At 38.6% G+C, this 24,763-nt stretch overlaps 1 protein-coding gene across 5 annotated transcripts in view; it reads left to right on the top strand.

Moving 5' to 3' along the window:
• fam133b (family with sequence similarity 133 member B) overlaps window positions 1-14,981 on the top strand; it is a 31,024-nt gene extending 16,043 nt beyond the window's left edge. For 2 of the 5 annotated variants that reach the window (XM_061983210.1, XM_061983207.1), the window contains 6 exons: window positions 816-890; window positions 8,701-8,799; window positions 11,912-11,953; window positions 12,033-12,119; window positions 12,255-12,305; window positions 14,533-14,981. In XM_061983210.1, the coding sequence (XP_061839194.1) occupies window positions 816-890; window positions 8,701-8,799; window positions 11,912-11,953; window positions 12,033-12,119; window positions 12,255-12,305; window positions 14,533-14,628 (450 nt within the window). In that variant the 3' untranslated portion in view covers window positions 14,629-14,981. Of the gene's footprint in view, window positions 1-815; window positions 891-8,700; window positions 8,800-11,911; window positions 11,954-12,032; window positions 12,120-12,217; window positions 12,306-14,532 lie in introns of all 5 variants that reach the window. The other 3 variants (XM_061983209.1, XM_072915530.1, XM_072915529.1) reach the window with 3 other exon arrangements.
• Window positions 14,982-24,763: the final 9,782 nt, after the last annotated feature.

Raw genomic sequence — 24,763 nt, 5'->3', positions numbered from 1 at the left:
GGCAGTAGGACGTTTCTTCCCAATTGAATGCTATCACCTGCAGACCGGAAGTGTCTTGTCATTCTGATGAGAGCGACCAGTCTGTGAACAATTGGAACGTCCTGTGTGCTTTTTCCTCCTGTATAACAGGTTAGTTTTGGTGAATCAACTCACTGAATAATATCCATGTGATCTTTATAAGTTTAAGTACACATTCTGATGGTGGAGCCTAACTCTAAAGTGTTTGTGAGTTGTAGTTTGTATTTGTGAATGAATCCAGTGTACAGCTGCAGCAATCAATACAAAATGGTGACGTGAGTACGCAATGTTTATATAGGAACTTCTGATCCTAATTCAGACTCCCAAATTAGAGCTCCCGTTTTCTTATTGATTTTATAATGTATATTTGTATAATGTGTGTGTTCTGAAATAGTGACAAAGAATAGAACAAGGATGGACAATTCAACCCTTAACTCAACAATGAGTAGATGAGTGTTATGTGTGTGTATATGTGTAAATAAATGAACACTGAAATTCAGGTATTTATTTTATATATATATATATATATATATATATATATATATGTATATGTATATGTAATAACATATATATATATATATAGATAGAATTCACTGAAAGTCAAGTATTTCTTATACATATATATATATATATATATATATATATATATATTAACCACGCCCCCCGTCCCCCCGACCACGCCCCCCATTCCCCACCTCCCGAAATCGGAGGTCTCAAGGTTGGCAAGTATGTTTTATGTCAACCAAGCAAGTTCCCTCAAATCTAATGAACCCCGCTTTCATTGTGTTTTGGTCAAGCATTCTTCATCTTCTTCCTCCTCCTCATCGAGTTCTGATTCCTCCAGCAGCTCCTCCTCAGAATCTGAAGATGAGGTAAGCCGAATGTCATACCGAGGTAACCATGACACCTGGGTCGTGCTGCTGAGTCCATGCACCCTCCTAACCTTCCAGAGTAGTAGCTTGTCGTACACTAGGGCTGGACAATTAATCCAATTGATGTGCCGTAATGGAGGTGATTATCATTTATTTACTCCCGGGGAGCAGATCCACACTTTGCATGACAGGCGTGTCGCTTTCGTTGAGGGCCACGTCGCAGTTATGGTTGCCCTCAGGGGGCCGCTTTGAACAGTGAATAGGTAGGTCTTTATTGTCATTGCACAAGTACAACGAAACTTTGTCTTCAGCACAAACCTGTTCAAGATTAGACAAACAAACAGTGTACAGGGTTACAGAACAGGAACGCTGATGGGTCGCCACAAGGCGCCCTGTAAAAGATGGGAAAAAGGTAAACACTGGGGAAGGATGAGTAAGGAAAATACAATCTAGACTGGACTCCTAAGGGGGCCCAGTCTGGAGTGGGAAAAAAACCTCCATAGCAAAGCACATATACATATTACAACATACATCTCCAGATATCTAGCAACAGAGGGGGTAATATACAGTATGAATATAAATGTGTATATATAAAACGTGTCCTTTTTTTTTTTACATACACTGTACAAAACTAAATCTCTAGATTGTACTGTGTAAAACTGGCAGCTCAGTCGCCACAATACTGTAGCATTCGCAGGTTTTTCTTGTTTTTTTTACAGCATATAAAATTAAAAAAAATACACTAAATTAAATGGAATGAAAAAACGGTACCACTGTTTTTTTTATGTAAAAATTAATGCAAGTTTTTTATACTGTAAAATGTACGGTTGTTGTGTTTTATAGTTTATTATTACTCTATATTGAAAGTGGATTTTACTGTAAAAAAAAATGTACTGTTAAATTTTTACATGAACAGTTTCTTGGATTGTTTATTGTTTATTGAATGGATCCCCATTAACTGACGCCAAGGTGACTGCTACATACCTGCCAACTACTCCGGTTTTCCCGTAATTAGTACGGTTTTCATCAACCTATTCCGGGTTACGGTTGCAGTGATAAAAAATACGGTTTTTCATTAATTAAAAAAAATATTTAAAAAAAAGTTTTATTCACGAAATCGCGTAACAACAATGACAATCGACACTGCTTCCCGTAACTTCCTATCGAGCCATTCCGAATGCCATGCGCGAGGCTATTTATAGCACCGCTGCCAAGCACGAGGCACCAGTTGCCATTGTTTCCAAACGAGCGAACGATCATGGAATCAGCCGGAGAAAAATCGCAAACGAGTCTTAAACCGAAAAGAAAACTGCAGTCATTCCGTGAAGAATATTCAAAAGCCTATCCGGGAATAATTATCCGTTCCAAAAAGGGTGAAAACTACGCGAATTGCACCTTGTGCAGACAAGATTTTTCGATCGGACACGGAGGAATTAGCGATGTAAAAGACCACGTTGGGACAAAAAAACACAAGTCTAATGCCGTTGCTAGCGATACAAGTGGAAAACTTTCAACGTTTTTCGGATAGTAGCCACAAAAAGGTAATGACACCAATGTTATCTATTGGAATTGTTTAGTACTGTTATACTGTTAAAAGTGTTTATACTATTTATGCTTTCAAGTCCAAGTTGAAGAAATCTTGTTAAATGTTGACAGCATAACTACCTAAATACAGAAGTATGTCCTTAATATTTTTGCAGTGCTATTTCTGTTGAAAAGTTCAAATGATTACATTAGAGATGTGATGTGCCGCTTTTCAAGTGTCTGATGGCTTAAATTAATTGTCATTAAATTTTCATATTTTGAATTCTTTTGAAAGGCTTACAAAAAAACTACATTTGAATTGTAATTCCATGCTATTGACAGGACTATTAATTTTAATGAAGTTAGCTTACCATGTTTACAGTATGATAATTGTGATAGAAATGTGAATTTTAGGCACAGAATATTTTTTACAATTGAACAAGGCAGTAGATTATACAAGCTTGGACAGAAAGTTAATAATGACACCAATTTTTTTTTTAATGCAATTGTTTAGTACTGTTTTACCATTTGTTTACTGTAAAAAGTGTTTATACTGTTTATACTTTCAATGAACAAATTGAAGTCTTGTGAAAGGTTGACAGGATAACTGGCATTAACTGTCAAAATAATTTCAAACTATTGAAGTTAGCTTACAGAATAAACATGTCAATCAACCCATATGATTTTTGCTGTAATATTTTTGTTTTGAAAAGTCACTGTGACTGATAGAAAAGTGATGGTTTTAGCAACATTTTAACCTGTCTGAATGCTAATAATCATTTTGTGTCGGGGGGCGAAGCCTGAACCCCCCACCAGGACTTTGTCCTGGACCTACCGGGGCCTGCGGCCCCTGGACCCTGGCTACTAGGTTTTTCTGATTTCAAAAGTTGGCAGGTATGATAGGAGCATACAAAATAAAAATACAAAGAATACATGCATTACCAAACATTATACAAAGGAAAAATACAACATAAGATAAAAAAACTAGTTAAACCCAGTAATAAAAATTCACGTCATGTGGGCAGCTGCAATAGGTCTGCAAGCTGTCTTTAATGACAATTTACTTTGTGAGAGATTAATGTGAGATGGCAACCCATTCCAGAATGATATGGGAAATGGTAAATGGGTTGTACTTGTATAGCGCTTTTCTACCTTTTTTTTTAAGGAACTCAAAGCGCTTTGACACTATTTCCACATTCACCCATTCACACACTGATGGCGGGAGCTGCCATGCACGGCGCTAACCAGGCCCATCAGGAGCAAGGGTGAAGTGTCTTGCTCAAGGACACAACGGACGTGACTAGGATGGTAGAAGGTGGGGATTGAACCAGTAACCACTCTCCCAACGGCGCCACACCGTCTCCCCGTATTAAAGTTAAAGTTAAAGTACCAATGATTGTCACACACACTAGGTGTGGCGAAATTATTCTCTGCATTTGACCCATCACCCTTGATCACCCCCTGGGAGGTGAGGGGAGCAGTGGGCAGCAGCGGTGGCCGCGCCCGGGAATCATTTTTGGTGATTTAACCCACAATTCCAACCCTTGATGCTGAGTGCCAAGCAGGGAGGTAATGGGTCCCATTTGTATAGTCTTTGGTATGACTCGGCCGGGGTTTGAACTCACAACCTACCGTTCTCAGGGCAGACACTCTAACCACTAGGCCACTGAGTAGTACATCTATACATGACTGTATGTTTGACGAGATTGGTCCTGGGAGCAGGAAGTGCCAAATAGCCATTGCTGGCATTCCTAGTGTCATGAATGTGTGTGTTAGTTGATTTTAAAAAAAACTGTTTGTAAAAGTAATCTGGTGATTGACCTAACATGATAGTTCTATAGAACATAAGGAGACGACAATGCATCTTTTGTTCAACAGAAAACCAGGACAGGCGTGAATGCATGAATGAAATATTAGTGCGCAAAGAACATTTAAGTACCAGTCTAGCCACTCTGTTCTGAACAAGTTGCAGTTTGTTCAGGTCAGACTTAGTTGTAGCAGACCATATTATAGGACAGTAATGAAGATGACAGAAAACCAAGGACTGTATGACTTGACCCATTGTTGAGGATGTCAAGAAGGTGGAGCACTTCCTGGATTACTTGCTTTGAACTCATAAGTCAAGCACATATTTAAGTATTTACCTTTATTTGAACAATAACATTAGGGGTGGTATAGCTCGGTTGGTAGAGTGGCTGTGCCAGCAACTTAAGGGTTCCAGGTAAGGCTGCAGCTAACGATTATTTTTCTATCGATTAATCTGTAGATTATTTTTTCGATTAATCGGTTAATCTATAGATTATTTTTTTTTCGATTAATCTATAGATTATTTTTCCTTTTACCGATTTTTTTTTTAATTTAAAATGAAGATGAAAAAATAAATGTAGGCCAGTTTTTTCAAAAGGCATGGCTTTTATTTACAAAAAAAAAAGTATGGCCACTCAGTCAACATTGACAACAACATGACAAAATATTCTGTAACAATGTAAACATTTAACAAAATTAAAAGTAGCTTATTTGCTTTTTAATGTGCAAATATAAAAGTAAACATCCAGTGCAAATCTTAATATTCTGCAATAGTATAAGCATTTCAAAAGTAAAAGTATTGCTTATTTTGCTTTAAAATGTGCAAAAATAAAGATAAACATCCAATACAAAAAAGTGCAAAACGGAAATGTTCTGTAACAACAGTGTAAACATTTCAACAAAAGTAAAAGTATTGCTTATTTGCTAAAATGTGCAAAAATAAAGATAAACATCCAATACAAAAAAAAGTGCAAAACGAAATATTCTGTAACAACTGTGTAAACATTTCAACAAAAGTAAAAGTATTGCTTATTTTGCTTAATAACACAACAATGATAGTATGATTAAAGTGAAAGTTAATAGTTCGTTTGTACATAGTATATGTAACTGTTAATGTTGTAAAAGGTATTTGCACAACTAATTAACGTTAGCGTTTGTGACACGTCTTGTGCCGTGGGGTTCTTTCAGGACCGAACGCCAGACGGCTTTGCCAGGTTTACAATCTTTTAATTTTACACAAAGTCTTTTCTCTTCCAACTCTTTTCTCTTTCTTTCCTCGCTTTTCAGCTCCTCTTCCTCGCTCGCTCGTCGTCCTCTGTCTCTCCTCCTCTCTCGCTCCACGTCAGCTTCACTCTGGTTCCTTCCAGTCTCTCTTCCCTCTCTCTCTGCTGCGCCCCTTTTCTTCAGCGAGAGGAGATTGGATGATCGTGCCCAGGTGCGCGGATCGGCGTCGCTCCCGGCGCGCCCCGCCTCGCCGCTCGCTCGCCGGCCCCGCCTCTCCACCTCTCCACAGCGTTAAAGAGGAGCGCGTCTTTGTAAACACTGAACAGGCACGCCAAACGCGCCTCTCAGGGCGAAACGGTGCTTTAGTTTATGAATTTACAACGCAGATACAAATGACACATTCATGTTTTTGTGTAATGATGACAACGTATACTCACGCGGACGATTGACTAGTTGATGGTGATGGCAAGAACGCTGTCGGTTTTCTTTTCAAATGTTCGTTCATAGCCGTTGTGCTGCTATGATAGGCCGTTTCCGCTCGACACAGTGTGCATACAACAACATTATTAGGCCGTTTATTGAAATACTCCCACACTTTTGACGACTTTTGGCGTACTTTTTTCCCCCTCGCTCGCACCGCTTGCATCGTCTGCTTTGCGCTCCGCCATGACAGTAGTGTGACGTATATATGCGACGCGTCGACGCACAAAAACGGCGTCGACGTATTTACGTAACCGAAGACGTCGACGCGTCGTTTCAGCCTTAGTTCCAGGTTCAATCCCCCCTTCCGCCATCCTAGTCACTGCCGTTGTGTCCTTGGGCAAGACACTTTACCCACCTGCTCCCAGTGCCACCCACACTGCTTTATATGTAACTTAGATATTGGGTTTCACTATGTAAAGCGCTTTGAGTCACTAGAGAAAAAGCGCTATATAAATATAATTCACAATTGACATTGTCATACCTGCCCACTACTCCGGTTTTCCCGTAATTAGTACGGTTTTCATCAACCTATTCCGGGTTACGGTTGCAGTGATAAAAAATACGGTTTTTCATTAATTACATTTTTTTTTTTTAAAGTTTTATTCACGAAATCGCGTAACAACAATCACAATCGACACTGCTTCCCGTAACTTCCTGTCGAGCCATTCCGAATGCCATGCGCGAGGCTATTTATAGCACCGCTGCCAAGCACGAGGCACCAGTTGCCATTGTTTCCAAACGAGCGAACGATCATGGAATCAGCCGGAGAAAAATCGCAAACGAGTCTTAAACCGAAAAGAAAACTGCAGTCATTCCGTGAAGAATATTCAAAAGCCTATCCGGGAATAATTATCCGTTCCAAAAAGGGTGAAAACTACGCGAATTGCACCTTGTGCAGACAAGATTTTTCGATCGGACACGGAGGAATTAGCGATGTAAAAGACCACGTTGGGACAAAAAAACACAAGTCTAATGCCGTTGCTAAATTTGGATTTTAGCCACAAAAAGGTAATGACACCAATGTTATCTATTGGAATTGTTTAGTACTGTTATACTGTTAAAAGTGTTTATACTATTTATGCTTTCAAGTCCAAGTTGAAGAAGTCTTGTTAAATGTTGACAGCATAACTACCAAAATACAGAAGTATGTCCTTAATATTTTTGCAGTGCTATTTCTGTTGAAAAGTTAAAATGATTACATTAGAGATGTGATGTGCCACTTTTCAAGTGTCTGATGGCTTAAATTAATTTTCATGAATTTTTCATATTTTGAATTCTTTTGAAAGGCTTACAAAAAAACTACATTTGAATTGTAATTCCATGCTATTGACAGGACTATTAATTTTAATGAAGTTAGCTTACCATGTTTACAGTATGATAATTGTGATAGAAATGTGAATTTTAGGCACAGAATATTTTTTACAATTGAACAAGGCAGTAGATTATACAAGCTTGGACAGAAAGTTAATAATGACACCAATTTTTTTTTTAATGGAATTGTTTAGTACTGTTTTACCATTTGTTTACTGTAAAAAGTGTTTATACTGTTTATACTTTCAATGAACAAATTGAAGTCTTGTGAAAGGTTGACAGGATAACTGGCATTAACTGTCAAAATAATTTCAAACTATTGAAGTTAGCTTACAGAATAAACATGTCAATCAACCCATATGATTTTTGCTGTAATATTTTTGTTTTGAAAAGTCACTGTGACTGATAGAAAAGTGATGGTTTTAGCAACATTTTAACCTGTCTGAATGCTAATAATCATTTTGCGTCGGGGGGCGAAGCCTGAACCCCCCACCAGGACTTTGTCCTGGACCTACCGGGGCCTGCGGCCCCTGGACAATGGCTACTAGGTTTTTCTGATTTCAAAAGTTGGCAGGTATGCATTGTTTTGAAATGATATAATATTTAGTTTCATTATTAGAGGTGATTAAAGTGTAAATATATATAATTGTACATTTATTTTTGTAATTCATTTATTAAGAAAAGATAAGGTACTTTATTTGCACATTTTATTTCCACGCTTTCGGGGGCCACACAATCTGATGTGGCGGGCCGGGCCTTCAGTTTGACCCCTGTGGTGGATGAGATACAGTTGGCTGACAGTCAGCCTGTCAGCAGGGGGCCTAAAAATCAATGCAGTGGCATCCAGAAGGGATCGGTGTTTGTGAACGGCATTGAATTGCATTAATTGACATGTACTTTTTCATGAAAATTGTCCGATACTGATTAGTGGCCGATCGATCGGTACATCCCTTGCTTGTTGCCTTTAGCTTTGATTATAGCATCATTTCCACAGGTTTCTGCGATGTCACAATGTTTACTTTTGGCAAGAGTTGAGTACATTTTTGGCCAAGATCTTGTATTTTGGGCAAAGTTGCTTTCACTTCGTAACAATACATTGGGCAGTTGTTAAACCGATTGTAGAAGTTTCAGGAATCTCTCCTAAAATGTTTTGTCATTCTCACACAGAACGTGTATTCCCCACATGGTGGTTTAACAAATGACAATCTACACACTGCACTAGTTAGGGTGAAATAACCAGCAGTTCTCCACAGTTCATCCAATGGGAGGCTCTTACATATTCACTTAGTTTGGTGGAGGTGCTAACCATTTGGGGTCAGGCAGTCTTAATTTAAATCATGAGGTTTTTGCACTAAAATGGAACAAGTGTTAATGATTGAAAGTCAACAAGATATTGATGGGAAACTCGACAACTGTGAATACTCTCCACATCTGAACATTTTGTTTGTATGTTTTTGTACAGGACGAAAAGAAGCCGTTGAAGAAAAAACGTAAAAGGAAGAGGTCGTCGGCCAGGAGAGCATCAGATGACTCTGAAGCAGAATCGGAGCCAGAAAGAAAGGTCTGTAAAAAAATAAATAATAATAATACCTCAATGTTTCCCATAGAACTGTAATCCACCTGTGGGGTTGATGTCATGGTCTCATTTGCATAATTGGCCATTAAACATGTGCATGTTTTTTTTAATAATCTCCGTGGGAGAGGCAAAAAATAGGCTTAAAACATGAAAAGCAAAACAAAAACTGTTAAGTAATTATTGCCGACAAACAAAACGTTTTTATAATCCGATTAATCACACGATTGAATTTTGATTAATTGATTAATAACTTGCTTGCATAATTTAAATTAACCTGAAAAAAGACCCCAATATTTTGGCATAAATGCTTTTTTACTGTCAGAATGTCATACATGAACTTTTTTTTTCACGTTTCATTTATTTGCTCAGAATTTGGTAATAGTTTTAATCTAAAGTCCCGGCGACGCCTTTCAGGTAACCTTCCGCATGTGTGGTCAAAACTGCGTTTATACATGATTAATGCCATCATTTTACATGATTAATTGCATGCCTTAACTTTGACAGCCCTATAAAAAAATTACATTTGAACCCACTGCTCGCTGAGAAGAGAATAAGGTAGTACCTCAACTTACAAGCTTAATTGGTTCTGTGAGGGAGCTCTTAACTCAAAACACATGTGTCTCAAATCGGCGTCGCCCATTAGAAATGACCATACTTGCCAATCCTCCCGATTTTCCCGGGAGACTCCCGAATTTCAGTGCCCCTCCCGAAAATCTCCCGGGGCAACCATTCTCCCGAATTTCTCCCGATTTCCACCCGGACAACAAATTGGGGTCGTGCCTTAAAGGCAGTGCCTTTAGCGTCCTCTACAACCTGTCATCACGCCCGCTTTTTCTCCAAACAAACAGCGTGCCGGCCCTGTCACATCTTACATGCGGCTTTTACACACACACAAGCGAATGCAAGCATACTTGGTCAACAGCCAAACAGGTCACACTGAGGGTGGCCGTATAAACAACTTTAACACTGTTACAAATATGCGCCACACTGTGAACCCACACCAAACAAGAATGACAAACACATTTCGGGAGAACATCCGCACCGTAACACAACATAAACACAACAGAACAAATACCCAGAATCCCCCCCATCTCCCGAATTCGGAGGTCTCAAGGCTGGCAAGTATGGAAATGACTAAAAATCAATTTAATAGGTGCTCGGCTCCAAAAACAGCACAGTTACCCATCTACACGCTTGATTATGTTTTTAACCATTTCTTTCTTTAATTTAATGAATATCAGTCACTTCTTCTCGGCACTGTCTAGATGTGTAGGGCAAATCTTAAGGGATTCACTGTGACTAATGGCAGGGACACTTGTAACTCAAATGTTAGCTTGTAACTTAAAGCACAACAATTAGCACATTGTCCAAATCTCCCCACCCTTTGCTCTGATTACTGCTTTGCACACTCTTGGCATTCTCTCCATGAGCTTCAAGAGGTAGTCACCTGAAATGGATTTCACTTTACAGGTGGATAGTGGAATTTCTTGCTTTGTCAATGGGGTTGGGACCATCAGTTGTGTTGTGAATGAGGTGTGTCCAAACTTTTGGCCTGTACTGTACGTACATGTGATTTATTAGTTTTGTTATTTTTTTTAATACATTTGCAAAAATGTAAAATTATGGGGTATTGTGTGTGGAACTTTGAGGACAAAAAATAATTTATTCCATTTTGGAATGCGACTACTTTACGGAACGTGTTTATGAGCGAGGGTAAACAAATGTATTAGCTGCGGTCCAAATGTATTCATGGCGGGCCGCCACAAATAAATACCGTATTTTCCACACCATAAGGCGCCCTGGGTTATAAGCCGCGCCTTCAATGAACGGCATATTTCAAAACTTTGTCCACCTATAAGCCGCCCCGTGTTGTAAGCCGCATCTAACTGCGCTAAAGGAATGTCAAAAAAACAGTCAAATAGGTCAGTCAAACTTTAATAATATATTAAAACCAGCCTGATGTGGGCGCGCATGGAATCGTATATCAACATGGACGAAGCTGCGTGAAAAAAGCCACCCGGCCTCTTCGCGTAAACTTAAACTTACCTTAACCACTCGCTCATCTTTTCTTCATCCATCCCTTCGAGTTAGCTTTTATGATGACGCCGGCTGGAAAGGTCTCTTTTGGCAAGGTCTTCCTTTTGAATATCACCATGGGTGGAAGTTTCTGGCCATTAGCATGGCAAGCTAGAACCACAGTGAAGGATGACTTCTCATTCCCTGTGGTGCGAATATTCACCGTACGTGCTCCCGTTGTATCCACAGTGCGGTTCACAGGAATATCAGTTGCTGTGAAATAGTAATCCGTGTGCGGATGGAGAGATTGCGTCTTTTCATGAACCGGATCCCTGTCGCTTAGTAGGAGCCATTTTGTGGTCTTTACAGATGTAAACACACAAAGGAAATGAAACGTACGGTAATATCCGCGCGCTTTTTCTTCTTCTACGCGGGCGGGTGGTTGCTTACAGTAGAAGAAGAAGCGCTTCCTGTTCTATGGGGGCGGGTGCTTACCTTGGCGGTTGCTTGCGTAGAAGAAGAAGCGCTTCCTGTTCTACCGGGAAAAAAGATGGCGGCTGTTTACCGTAGTTACGAGACCGAAACTTTATGAAAATGAATCTTAATATTAATCCATATATAAAGCGCACCGGGTTATAAGGCGCACTGTCAGCTTTTGAGAAAATTTGTGGTTTTTAGGTGCGCCTTATAGTGCGGAAAATACGGTAAATGAATGTATGGGAGACCGGGCTATCTGCTCCGCCGCTCCCAGTCCGTGGAACGCTCTCCCTGACCACCCGAGGGCACCACAGACTGTGGATGCTTTTAAAAAAGGCTTAAAAACCCTTCTTTTTAAAAAAGCCTTTTTTTAGATATATGCGTGCTAGTTCTAGTTTTTATTTATTTTTTATTATCTTTTTATTCTATTTTTTTTAATACACTAGCACTTTGAGGTTGTTTGCTCAATGTAAAGTGTTTTTTTTTTTTTTTACAAATAAAATCTATTATTATTATTATTATGGTAAAGAGTGACGTCTATTTGTTCATGAAAAGAGCAACAGGCTGTCAAGTTGACCCAGAATGCTGTTTTTTTTCCTTTAAGAAGAAAAAGAAGAGGATGAAGGAGGAGGGTGATAACGAGAAGGTAAAGTGTTTACATTTTATGCAGGTCCATTTGAAGTTGGTTCTTCTTTAGCAAAGGTGCTGAATGTTGTGTTGCATAGGACGGCAAGAACCATCGGAGGAAAATAAAAACCGAGCGCAAAGACTCCTCCTCCAAGTCTTCTGCAGAGTCGGCAGGAGAAGAATTTGTAAGTCGTTTTTTTATTTTTTTAACGGGGACAGCAATTTAAGTTTCAATTCTTGTGAACTCCAGCTGCTTTTTGTTTTAATGTTGCTGCATTACAAGACTTCCTCGTTTGTGTGGTTTCATTTTTCTGTGCCAGGCGGAAGCCAAGAAGAAAAAGAGAAGTAGCGAGGAAAAGGAGAAAATCCCAGTAAGACCTTTTGAATTCCGTCGACTAGGGGTGTAACGGTACACAAAAAATTTGGTTCGGTACGTACCTCGGTTTAGAGGTCACGGTTCGGTTCATTTTCGGTACAGTAAGAAAACAACAAAATATACATTTTTGGGTAATTTATTTACCAAATTTGCAAAATCTTCCACCAAAAATATTTTTCTTAATGGAATATTTGATGTGAAGTAATGGGAACCTTGGATAGGTCAATAATTCATAATAACATTGATTTTGATTCAATATTATGTTTTCATACCTGCCAACTACTCCGGTTTTCCCGTAATTAGTACGGTTTTCATCAACCTATTCCGGGTTACGGTTGCAGTGATAAAAAATACGGTTTTTCATTAATTAAACAAAAATATATTTTTTAAATGCGCGAGGCTATTTATAGCACCGCGAGGCACCTGTTGCCATTGTTTCCAAACGAGCGAACGATCATGGAATCAGCCGGAGAAAAATCGCAAACGAGTCTTAAACCGAAAAGAAAACTGCAGTCATTCCGTGAAGAATATTCAAAAGCCTATCCGGGAATAATTATCCGTTCCAAAAAGGGTGAAAAGTACGCGAATTGCACCTTGTGCAGACAAGATTTTTCGATCGGACACGGAGGAATTAGCGATGTAAAAGACCACGTTGGGACAAAAGAACACAAGTCTAATGCCGTTGCTAGCGATACAAGTGGAAAACTTTCAACGTTTTTCGGATTTTAGCCACAAAAAGGTAATGACACCAATGTTATCTATTGGAATTGTTTAGTACTGTTATACTGTTAAAAGTGTTTATACTATTTATGCTTTCAAGTCCAAGTTGAAGAAATCTTGTTAAATGTTGACAGCATAACTACCAAAATACAGAAGTATGTCCTTAATATTTTTGCAGTGCTATTTCTGTTGAAAAGTTAAAATGATTACATTAGAGATGTGATGTGCCACTTTTCAAGTGTCTGATGGCTTAAATTAATTTTCATTAATTTTTCATATTTTGAATTCTTTTGAAAGGCTTACAAAAAAAACTACATTTGAATTGTAATTCCATACTATTGACAGGACTATTAATTTTAATGAAGTTACCTTACCATGTTTACAGTATGATAATTGTGATAGAAATGTGAATTTTAGGCACAGAATATTTTTTACAATTGAACAACGCAGTAGATTATACAAGCTTGGACAGAAAGTTAATAATGACACCAATTTTTTTTTTTTATGGAATTGTTTAGTACTGTTTTACCATTTGTTTACTGTAAAAAGTGTTTATACTGTTTATACTTTCAATTAACAAATTGAAGTCTTGTGAAAGGTTGACAGGATAACTGGCATTAACTGTCAAAATAATTTCAAACTATTGAAGTTAGCTTACAGAATAAACATGTCAATCAACCCATATGATTTTTGCTGTAATATTTTTGTTTTGAAAAGTCACTGTGACTGATAGAAAAGTGATGGTTTTAGCAACATTTTAACCTGTCTGAATGCTAATAATCATTTTGCGTCGGGGGGCGAAGCCTGAACCCCCCACCAGGACTTTGTCCTGGACCTACCGGGGCCTGCGGCCCCTGGACCCTGGCTACTAGGTTTTTCTGATTTCAAAAGTTGGCAGGTATGTGTTTTGAGCAATGACAGTTTGAAAGAAAAAAAATAGCTTTGTTTTATTAGTCAACATTGCAACTTTTTCTAAATTACATTTAACCTTTAAGCTTTTTTATTTCACTTTTGTTATGTTTTTGTTTATTTTAATAGTATTTTTAGAATGTGCCGTGGGCCTTTAAAACATTAGCTGTGGGCCGCAAATGGCCTCCGGGGCACACTTTTGACACCCCTGCTATAGATAATAAAAAATTAAATGTGATAAATCTATGGATAAAAAGCAGAGCCTGGCGACGCATGCGCGTTTATCATAACTCTCTCTCTCTCTCTGTCTCTGCCCCTCCCTCACCAGTGCTGCTGTTTTTAACCCCTTCTTAGCCCTGAACGTACATTGAAAATGCACGCAACCCTAACTCAAAATGCCGGACATTTGAGGCATTTAAGTGCATTTCGCTACTTAATATGTCCGTGTGGAAACTCGTTTGGTACACCTCCGAACCGAACCGGAACCCCCGTACTGAAACGGTTCGATACAAATACACGTACCGTTACACCCCTACCGTTGACTCAAGATTGAAACAATCTGCTTCAGTTGACACCTCGTTGTGAACCCACAGGACAAATCCAGGAAGAAGAGGAAAAAGAAGCACAAGAAGCACAGCGGCAAAAAGAAGAGGAAGGCGGTGTCTCAGTCCAACTCTGAGGCGGACTAGCTGTGCAACGTTGTTGTTGTTTTTTGACACCACATTTTGGACACCAAGCACAGTAGGGTTAAATCAGTGGCAACTCCTCGCTGAATCATGTGCATATCTTTTTTTAGACTTTTGAGTGCATGTGCCACAGATGTTCCTACTGACTGAACTGTCCCTTTTTTGAGCAGTTTCACTTTGCTTCCTCCAGTAGCTGCTGCTGCTTCCTTCTTCCCCGTTGCTCCGTATGCTGATCCTTGATGTCACGCCAGCCTCATATTGAAGTTGGACCTGTAAGATAAAACACACTTCCGTTTGTCGTGGCACAGCAGTGCAATGTATGAACCCTCGTGAATAAACTCATGTTGTAGCCATCAGTGCAGTCACTAAGGGATGACCTTAATTTGTATTTCTCCAGAGTAGAGCAGTTAAAGCAGGAGTGCCCATTACGTCGGTCGCGCAGGATGTGTCAGTCTTGGTAAAAGTTAATTCTAGATTACAAGTCATGCCTCTCACCTTATATAGTAGAAGGATGTAGTCGTAAACTGAGAAGTTGGTCATCTGTGACATTCAACTTAGACGAGGAGATGGCAAGAAAGACACAAATAGAAACTTGTTTGGGGCACCGGCTTTTTTTTTTAAACCCTTCATGAGTAATTCTTCATCTAAATTAGGGGTGCCAATTACATCGACCGGAGCTACCGGTCGATGGCGGAGGGTGTGTCAGTCGATCACCAGCCAGGCATTAAAAAAATAGACCTAAAAACGAGCGATCATCAACCTTCACCAAGATGTCACTTTCGTCACTTGATTGGCATTCACGGTGTCAGGTTCAAACACTGATGACATCTATTAAACAAGACAAGAGGCATAGAATTAAACAGAGACAGAATTCAATTTGGACTCAATACATTGAGGAGAGTCGCCCGGACATTGTATCCTTCTACAATCTCCAGCACGCTCTGCCAAAAGATTGTATGCCTCCTTCTTTTATTTTGGACCCTCCCTGACCACGGCTGTTTCCAAATGACAAAGGTCGCAAAAAGTTCACAGAAAAGGTCAGTTCAAAAAGAGTTTGTAAAATAATTCAAAAAGAGTTCGTCTGGAAATTGGGCAGATCCTGTCATCTCTCCGCTTTGAAGTCCTTGGGCCAGAACAACATCCTTCTGTTTATTACAATACATGAGAGAAAACAGAAAACCCTTCATGTGGCTCTCCCCCTTACACAGTGGAGTTTTACGAGCCTTCTTCTTGGTAGGTTTCAAAGACAGCTTTTGACAGAACTCAATGTAACACAAAGTTTTTTGCGATAATTTAGAAACAATCATTCTAACACACGGCACCCGAGGGTCTTATGAGATGACGCTGGCTGCTGCCAGATCATTATTAAGGAAAAACGACCGACGTGAAGGCGAGAAACACTTTTTATTTCAACAGACTCTGCCGTCAAAACTCCAAAAACCGACTGCACAGTTCCTGTCTTCACAATAAAAGCGCTGCGTCATCCTGCCTGCGCTAACAAAATAAGAGTCTCAGAAAGCTAGCAATTCACGGAGTTTGCCGCCAATGTATTTCTTGTAAAGTGTATAAAAAGGAGTATGGAAGCTGGACAAATAAGATGGCAAAAAGCAACCACTTTCATGTGGTATTGGACAGAAAGGAGGACTTTTTTTTTATCATCACTACTGTCTGATTCCAATCAATGCAAGTCATCACAATCAGGTAATACACCAACTTATATTCTTGTCTTCATGAAAGAAAGGAATGTTAAACATGCTTGTGTTATCATTAAACACCTTTAACTTGTTAACGTCTCTTTCATAAATAAATCAATATAAATGATATATGAGGTAGATCCCCTCCACTTGGTCCATTCCTGCAGAAAAAGTGTAGGGACACCTGAGTTAAACTATCTCCGTCTACAAGTGACTGGTTTTGGACATGACAGTCATAAATTAATTTATGGGAAATAGGAATTATTAACTAAATCAAATATTTTTATAGCGACCTTTGTCAACATATTGAGAGCCTTCTAGATAGGAAATAATACCCTTAAATCACCTTTGCACTCTTAATCCAATACAGTAATGCTGTCTGAGGCTGAGCCAATCAGTGGCAATGATACTGAACAGGCCGCTCTGATTGCTTTGGTCTCCTCTAGTAACCTACACTACTGTAGTATTGATGTTTTTATAGTTTATTTAGTCATTTATATGTTTGAAAATGCTTAATTTAGCTTTGGATGGGGAAATTCTGCAATGTAGTGAAGCTGCGATAGAGTACCGTATTTTTCGCACCATAAGGCGCCCTGGGTTAAAAGCCGCGCCTTCAATGAACGGCATATTTCAAAACTTTGTCCACCTATAAGCCGCCCGGTGTTGTAAGCCGCATCTAACTGCGCTAAAGGAATGTCAAAAAAACAGTCAGATAGGTCAGTCAAACTTTAATAATATATTAAAAACCAGCGTTCTAACAACTCTGTTCACTCCCAAAATGTACGCAAATGTGCAATCACAAACATACGTATATCAACATGGACAGAGCTGCGTGAAAAAAGCCACCCGGCCTCTTCGCGTAAACTTAAACTTACCTTAACCACTCGCTCATCTTTTCTTCATCCATCCCTTCGAGTTAGCTTTTTATGATGACGCCGGCTGGAAAGGTCTCTTTTGGCAAGGTCTTCCTTTTGAATATCACCATGGGTGGAAGTTTCTAGCCATTAGCATGGCAAGCTAGAACCACAGTGAAGGATGACTTCTCATTCCCTGTGGTGCGAATATTCACCGTACGTGCTCCCGTTGTATCCACAGTGCGTTTCACAGGAATATCAGTTGCTGTGAAATAGTAATCCGTGTGTGGATGGAGAGATTGCGTCTTTTCATGAACCGGATCCCTGACGCTTAGTAGGAGCCATTTTGTGGTCTTTACAGATGTAAACACACAAAGGAAATGAAACGTACGGTGATATCCGCGCTCTTTTTCTTCTTCTACGCGGGCGGGTGGTTGCTTACAGTAGAAGAAGAAGCGCTTCCTGTTCTAGGGGGGCGGGTGCTTACCTTGGCGGTTGCTTGCGTAGAAGAAGAAGCGCTTCCTGTTCTACCGGGAAAAAAGATGGCGGCTGTTTACCGAAGTTGCGAGATCGAAACTTTATGAAAATGAATCTTAATATTAATCCATATATAAAGCGCACCGGGTTAAAAGCCGCACTGTCAGCTTTTGAGTAAATTTGTGGTTTTTAGGTGCGGCTAATAGTGCGGAAAATACAGTATATATTCGTTTACTGTCCTGTTACCTTGCTACAAAAAGCCTTACTGCCAATATGTGAAGATAAAACATAAATCTATCAGTGCCATTTTCATGTAATGCTGTCTTTTTTTTCTTCATTTCTAAAATGCATTTGCACACAGTTAGAGTAGCTCAAAATATGTATCGGCACATCTTGGGCAACGTTTCTTTTGTAGAAGGCTGCTATGGTGAGGACGGTTAGGCTGCGTTACAGGAGTGAGTTTTTAAGCATGGAATTGGCTAATTCCATGTTGACACTAACAAAGCACAAGACAGTGACCCAACCAAAAAAATATTTTAGAAGTAAACGCATACCTGCCAACTACTCCGGTTTTCCCGTAATTAGTACGGTTTTCATCAACCTATTCCGGGTTACGGTTGCAGTGATAAAAAATACGTTTTTTCATTAATTAAAAAAAAATAATTTTTTTTAAGTTTTATTCACGAAATCGCGTAACCACAATGACAATCGACACTGCTTCCCGTAACTTCCTATCGAGCCATTCCGAATGCCATGCGCGAGGCTATTTATAGCACCGCTGCCAAGCACGAGGCACCAGTTGCCATTGTTTCCAAACGAGCGAACGATCATGGAATCAGCCGGAGAAAAATCGCAAACGAGTCTTAAACCGAAAAGAAAACTGCAGTCATTCCGTGAAGAATATTCAAAAGCCTATCCGGGAATAATTATCCGTTCCAAAAAGGGTGAAAACTACGCGAATTGCACCTTGTGCAGACAAGATTTTTCGATCGGACACGGAGGAATTAGCGATGTAAAAGACCACGTTGGGACAAAAGAACACAAGTCTAATGCCGTTGCTAGCGATACAAGTGGAAAACTTTCAACGTTTTTTGGATTTTAGCCACAAAAAGGTAATGACACCAATGTTATCTATTGGAATTGTTTAGTACTGTTATACTGTTAAAAGTGTTGATACTATTTATGCTTTCAAGTCCAAGTTGAAGAAATCTTGTTAAATGTTGACAGCATAACTACCAAAATACAGAAGTATGTCCTTAATATTTTTGCAGTGCTATTTCTGTTGAAAAGTTCAAATGATTACATTAGAGATGTGATGTGCCACTTTTCAAGTGTCTGATGGCTTAAATTAATTTTCATTAATTTTTCATATTTTGAATTCTTTTGAAAGGCTTACAAAAAAACGACATTTGAATTGTAATTCCATGCTATTGACAGGACTATTAATTTTAATGAAGTTAGCTTACCATGTTTACAGTATGATAACTGTGATAGAAATGTGAATTTTAGGCACAGAATATTTTTTACAATTGAACAAGGCAGTAGATTATACAAGCTTGGACAGAAAGTTAATAATGACACCAATTTTTTTTTTAATGGAATTGTTTAGTACTGTTTTACCATTTGTTTACTGTAAAAAGTGTTTATACTTTCAATGAACAAAGTGAAGTCTTGTGAAAGGTTGACAGGATAACTGGCATTAACTGTCAAAATAATTTCAAACTATTGAAGTTAGCTTACAGAATAAACATGTCAATCAACCCATATGATTTTTGCTGTAATATTTTTGTTTTGAAAAGTCACTGTGACTGATAGAAAAGTGATGGTTTTAGCAACATTTTAACCTGTCTGAATGCTAATAATCATTTTGCGTCGGGGGGGCGAAGGAACCCCCCACCAGGACTTTGTCCTGGACCTACCTGGGCCTGCGGCCCCTGGACCCTGGCTACTAGGTTTTTCTGATTTCAAAAGTTGGCAGGTATGTAAACGTGAAAAAAAATAATTATGGTAACCCCCCTGTGTCATAGTTGACATTTTAAATGGCCTACAGGGGATCTGTATGCTGCAGCGTCCTGTAGAGTAGACCATGTGACTTGTGGAAAATTCCACAGTTTCCAAAGGAGGTTACGTGCGAGGGAAACCAAGAAACACACATTTCCCCCCTCAGGATATATTAAGGGCTTTTTTTGTCCTTTCAGGTACTACATTTTCGCTCTATTTTTGGCCCAAACTTTCGTTGCGTTATTCCAAACGGGAGGAATTTTCTTCCCAAAAGGGTTGTTGTCATGTTAATTTTTATTACAAATTTGTTCAGATATCTATTATGTGGGACGGTATAGCTCGGTTGGTAGAGCGGCCGTGCCAGCAACTTGAGGGTTGCAGGTTCGATCCCCGCTTCCGCCATCCTAGTCACTGCCGTTGTGTCCTTGGGCAAGACACTTTACCCACCTGCTCCCAGTGCCACCCACACTGGTTTAAATGTAACTTAGATATTGGGTTTCACTATGTAAAGCGCTTTGAGTCACTTGAGAAAAAGCGCTATATAAATGTAATTCACTTCACTTCACATGTATAAAGTAGCGCCAAGAAAAAAATAGTTTTGCTAATCTTACGTATATTCAGGTTGGAGCTTTACCCCACTATATATATGTGTGGGTGTGGGGAAAAATCGATTCAAATTTGAATCTCGATTCTCACGTTGTGCGATTCAGAATCGATTTTTTTAAATTATTTTATTTTATTTTTTTAATTTTATTTTATTTTTTTAAATGAATCAATCCAACAAAACAATACACAGCAATACCATAACAATGCAATCCAATTCCAAAACCAAACCCGACCCAGCAACACTGCAATAAACAAAGCAATTGAGGAGACACAAACACGACACAAAACAAACCAAAAGTAGTGAAACAAAAATGAATATTATCAACAACAGTATCGATATTAGTTACAATTTCAACATAGCAGTGATTAAAAATCCCTCATTGACATTATCATTAGACATTTATAAAAAAATTTAAAAAAAGAACAATAGTGTCACAGTGGCTTACACTTGCATCGCATATCCTAAGCTTGACAACACACTGTGTCCAATATTTTCACAAAGATAAAATAAGTCATATTTTTGGTTCATTTAATAGTTAAAACAAATTTACATTATCGCAATCAGTTGATAAAACATTGTCCTTTACAATTATAAAAGCTTTTTACTCTGCTTGCATGTCAGCAGACTGGGGTAGATCCTGCTGAAATCCTATGTATTGAATGAATAGACAATCCTTTTGAATCGGGAAAAAAATCGTTTGAATCGAGAATCGTGTTGAATTGAAAAAAAAAAAAAATCGATTTTTAATCGAATCGTGACCCCAAGAATCGAAATTGAATCGAATCGTGGGACACCCAAAGATTCACAGCCCTAGTATGTATATGTATATATATATATATATATATATATGTATGTATGTATGTATGTGTGGGGGAAAAAAATCACAAGACTACTTCATCTCTACAGGCCTGTTTCATGAGGGGTTCCCTCAATCATCAGGAGATTTTCTCCTGATGATTGAGGGAACCCCTCATGAAACATCAGGAGATTTTCTCCTGATGATTGAGGGAACCCCTCATGAAACAGGCCTGTAGAGATGAAGTAGTCTTGTGATTTTTTTTCCCACACATACATATATTGCGCTCTACCACGGTATCGAGCACTATTTTTTGGATAATCTTATTAAGACATAATATATATAATGTATGTATACGTGTGTGTGTGTGTGTGTATACATACTATATTGCCAAAACTATTTGGCCACCTGCCTTGACTCACATATGAACTTGAAGTGCCATCCCATTCCTAACCCATAGGGTTCAATATGACCTTTTGCAGCTATTACAGCTTCAACTCTTCTGGGAAGGCTGTCCACAAGGTTGCGGAGTGTCTTTATAGGAATTTCCCACCATTCTTCCAAAAGCGCATTGGTGAGGTCACACACTGATGTTGGTGGAGAAGGCCTGGCTCTCAGTCTCCGTTCTAATTCATCCCAAAGGTGTTCTATCGGGTTCAGGTCAGGACTCTGTGCAGGCCAGTCAAGTCCATCCACACCAGACTCTGTCATCCATGTCTTTGTGCACTGGTGCACAGTCATGTTGGAGGAGGAAGGGGACCGCTCCAAACTGTTTCCACAAGGTTGGGAGCATGGAATTGTCCAAAATGTTTTGGTATCCTGGAGCATTCGAAGTTCCTTTCACTGGAACCAAGCCCAATTCCTGGGAAAAACAACCCCACACCATAATTCCTCCTCCACCAAATTTCACACTCAAACAAGGTTAAGGTCTAACAGAAATGTGTATAAAAAATTACAGTTTTGAAGGATTTCAATGATATTTCATGGTAAAGTCTAATTTACTTATACATTTTTTTCTTTTGATTTATATTTATTAAGCATTCTCTCAGATCAATGGGTTTGCTACTTTGCTTGGTAAATTAAATTGTGTATTCATACATTTGGTGACACTTTAATGTGGGGAACATATTCGCCATTAATTAGTTGCTGATTAAAGTAACAAAGACTTAATTTAGAGTTATTTGGACACTCGGGGAACATATACGGGTTAGGGTTAGGGTTACTAATAAGCAATAAGGGTTAGGGTTAGTTAATGGCTTACTGGTTGTATAATAAGGCCATGCAGAATAAGGCATTAAAGCGACTAATTAAGAGCCAATATGTTACTAATTTGCATGTTAATAAGCAACTAATTCATGGTGAATATGTTCCCCGTACTAAAGTGTTAACATACATTTTATTTTCTGAGGACACTAGTGATGGGTCCAGCAACACCGATGCATAGATTTCCATGTTATGATACATGTTCACATTATTTATTGACTGTATCTAAAAAAGATAAAAAATATATTTGTATTTAAATGAAGATATGAAATAATCCTAAATGAAATACAATGACTTGGTTTATATTATTGTATATACTAGGGCAGGGGTCACCAACGCGGTGCCCGCGGTCACCAGGTAGCCCGTAAGGACCAGATCAGTCGCCCGCTGGCCTGTTCTAAAAATAGCTCAAAGAGCAGCACTTACCAGTGAGCTGCCTCTATTTTTTAAATTGTATTTATTTACTAGCAAGCTGGTCTCGCTTTGCTCGACATTTTTAATTCTAAAAGAGACAAAACTCAAATAGAATTTGAAAATCCAAGAAAATATTTTAAAGACTTGGTCTTCACTTGGAATAAGCGGTAGAAAATGGATGGATGGATGGGTCTTCACTTGTTTAAATAAATTCATTTATTTTTTACTTTGCTTCTTATTACTTTTAGAAATGCAATTTTAGAGAAAAAAATATAACCTTAAAAATGATTTTAGGATTTTTAAACAAATATACCTTTTTACCTTTTAAATTTCTTCCTCTTCTTTCCTGACAATTTAAATCAATGTTCAAGTAAAAAAAAAAATTTTTTATTGTAAAGAATAATAAATATTTTAGCTTCTGTTTTTTCGACGAAGAATATTTGTGAAATATTTCTTCAAACTTACTATGATTAAAATTCAAAAAAATTATTCTGGCAAATCTAGAAAATCTGTAGAATCAAATTTAAATCTTATTTCAAAGTATTTTGAATTTCTTTTAAAATTGTTCTGGAAAATCTAGAAGAAATACTGATTTGTCTTTGTTAGAAATATAGCTTGGTCCAATTTGTTAAATATTCTAACAAAGTGCAGATTGGATTTTAACCAATTTAAAACATGTCATCAAAATTCTAAAATGTATCTTAATCAGGAAAAATTACCAATGATGTTCCATAAATTTTTATTTTTTTTAAAAGATTCAAATTAGCTAGTTTTTATCCTTTTTGTTGGTTGAATTTTGAATTTTAAAAAGTCGAAATTGAAGATAAACTATGTTTCAAAATTTTATTTTAATTTTTTCCGTGTTTTCTCCTCTTTTAAACCGTTCAATTAAGTGTTTTTTTCATCATTTATTCTCTACAAAAAACCTTCCGTAAAAGGGAAAAAAAATGTACGATGGAATGACAGACAGAAATACCCATTTTTTATATATATAAATTTATTTAGGTATTCTTGTTTAAATCACACTTACGTGTAACTTACAAATGACAATATATTTATTTATTTAAGTGTGTATCAAACTGGTAGCCCTTCGCATTAATCAGTAGCCAAGAAGTAGTTTTTGGTTTCAAAAAGGTTGGTGACCCCTGTACTAGGGCATCAAATCAGTGTCAGTTGAGTCGGTCCATAGGTTGCCTGTAGGGATTTTTAATGTCCAGCAGATGTCAGTATTTAGTGACACAGTATCGACACAGTATCAATACAGTTTTGCAATGTGTCGAAACGCTTCATGACGCCTCATCAACCCATCTCTCCTCTCTAACTTCAGACCTATCTCTAATCTTCCATACATTTCCAAAATATTAGAGAAGGTTGTCTACAGTCAGTTGTTGCCCTTCTTAGAGGATAATGGTATCACTGAGCTGTTCCAGTCCGGTTTTAAAGCCCTCCACAGCACAGAGTCAGCGCTTCTAAAAGTTTTTAACGATATCCTCCTGTCCACTGATTCTGGTAAATATGTTGTCCTGGTGCTTTTAGATCTGTCTGCTGCGTTCCACACCGTCGACCACGCCACCTTAATCACTCGTCTTGAGAACTGTGTGGGCATTAAGGGCGCCGCCCTCAACTGGTTCCGGTCGTACCTAACCGACAGGAGTTTTTGTGTAAAAGTAGACAGTTTTATGTCGTCCACAGCTCCTTTACCACATGGGGTCCCCCAGGGCTCAATCCTTGCCCCAATTTTATTTGCGCTTTACCTTCTCCCCCTTGGTTCTATTTTTAGGAAGTACAGTATTGCATTTCATTTTTATGCCGACGATTGCCAGATTTATTTTCCCATGGCACAAAATAACACGGTTCAACGTCTTATTGACTGCCTGCACGACATCAAAGTCTGGCTTTCAGCTAACTTCCTGAGCCTAAATGAAGATAAAACAGAAGTTATGTTGTTCGGTCCAAGTCGCTCTCCCTCCCCCAACGTTGACCTCGGCACTCTGACCCCGTATCTCAGCGACTCTGTCACAAACCTGGGGGT

Source organism: Nerophis lumbriciformis, linkage group LG21 (assembly GCF_033978685.3).
Source record: "Nerophis lumbriciformis linkage group LG21, RoL_Nlum_v2.1, whole genome shotgun sequence".
Lineage (NCBI taxonomy): Eukaryota > Metazoa > Chordata > Actinopteri > Syngnathiformes > Syngnathidae > Nerophis > Nerophis lumbriciformis.
Note: the sequence above shows the minus strand (reverse complement) of the source record. Positions and strands in the feature narration are given on the sequence as shown.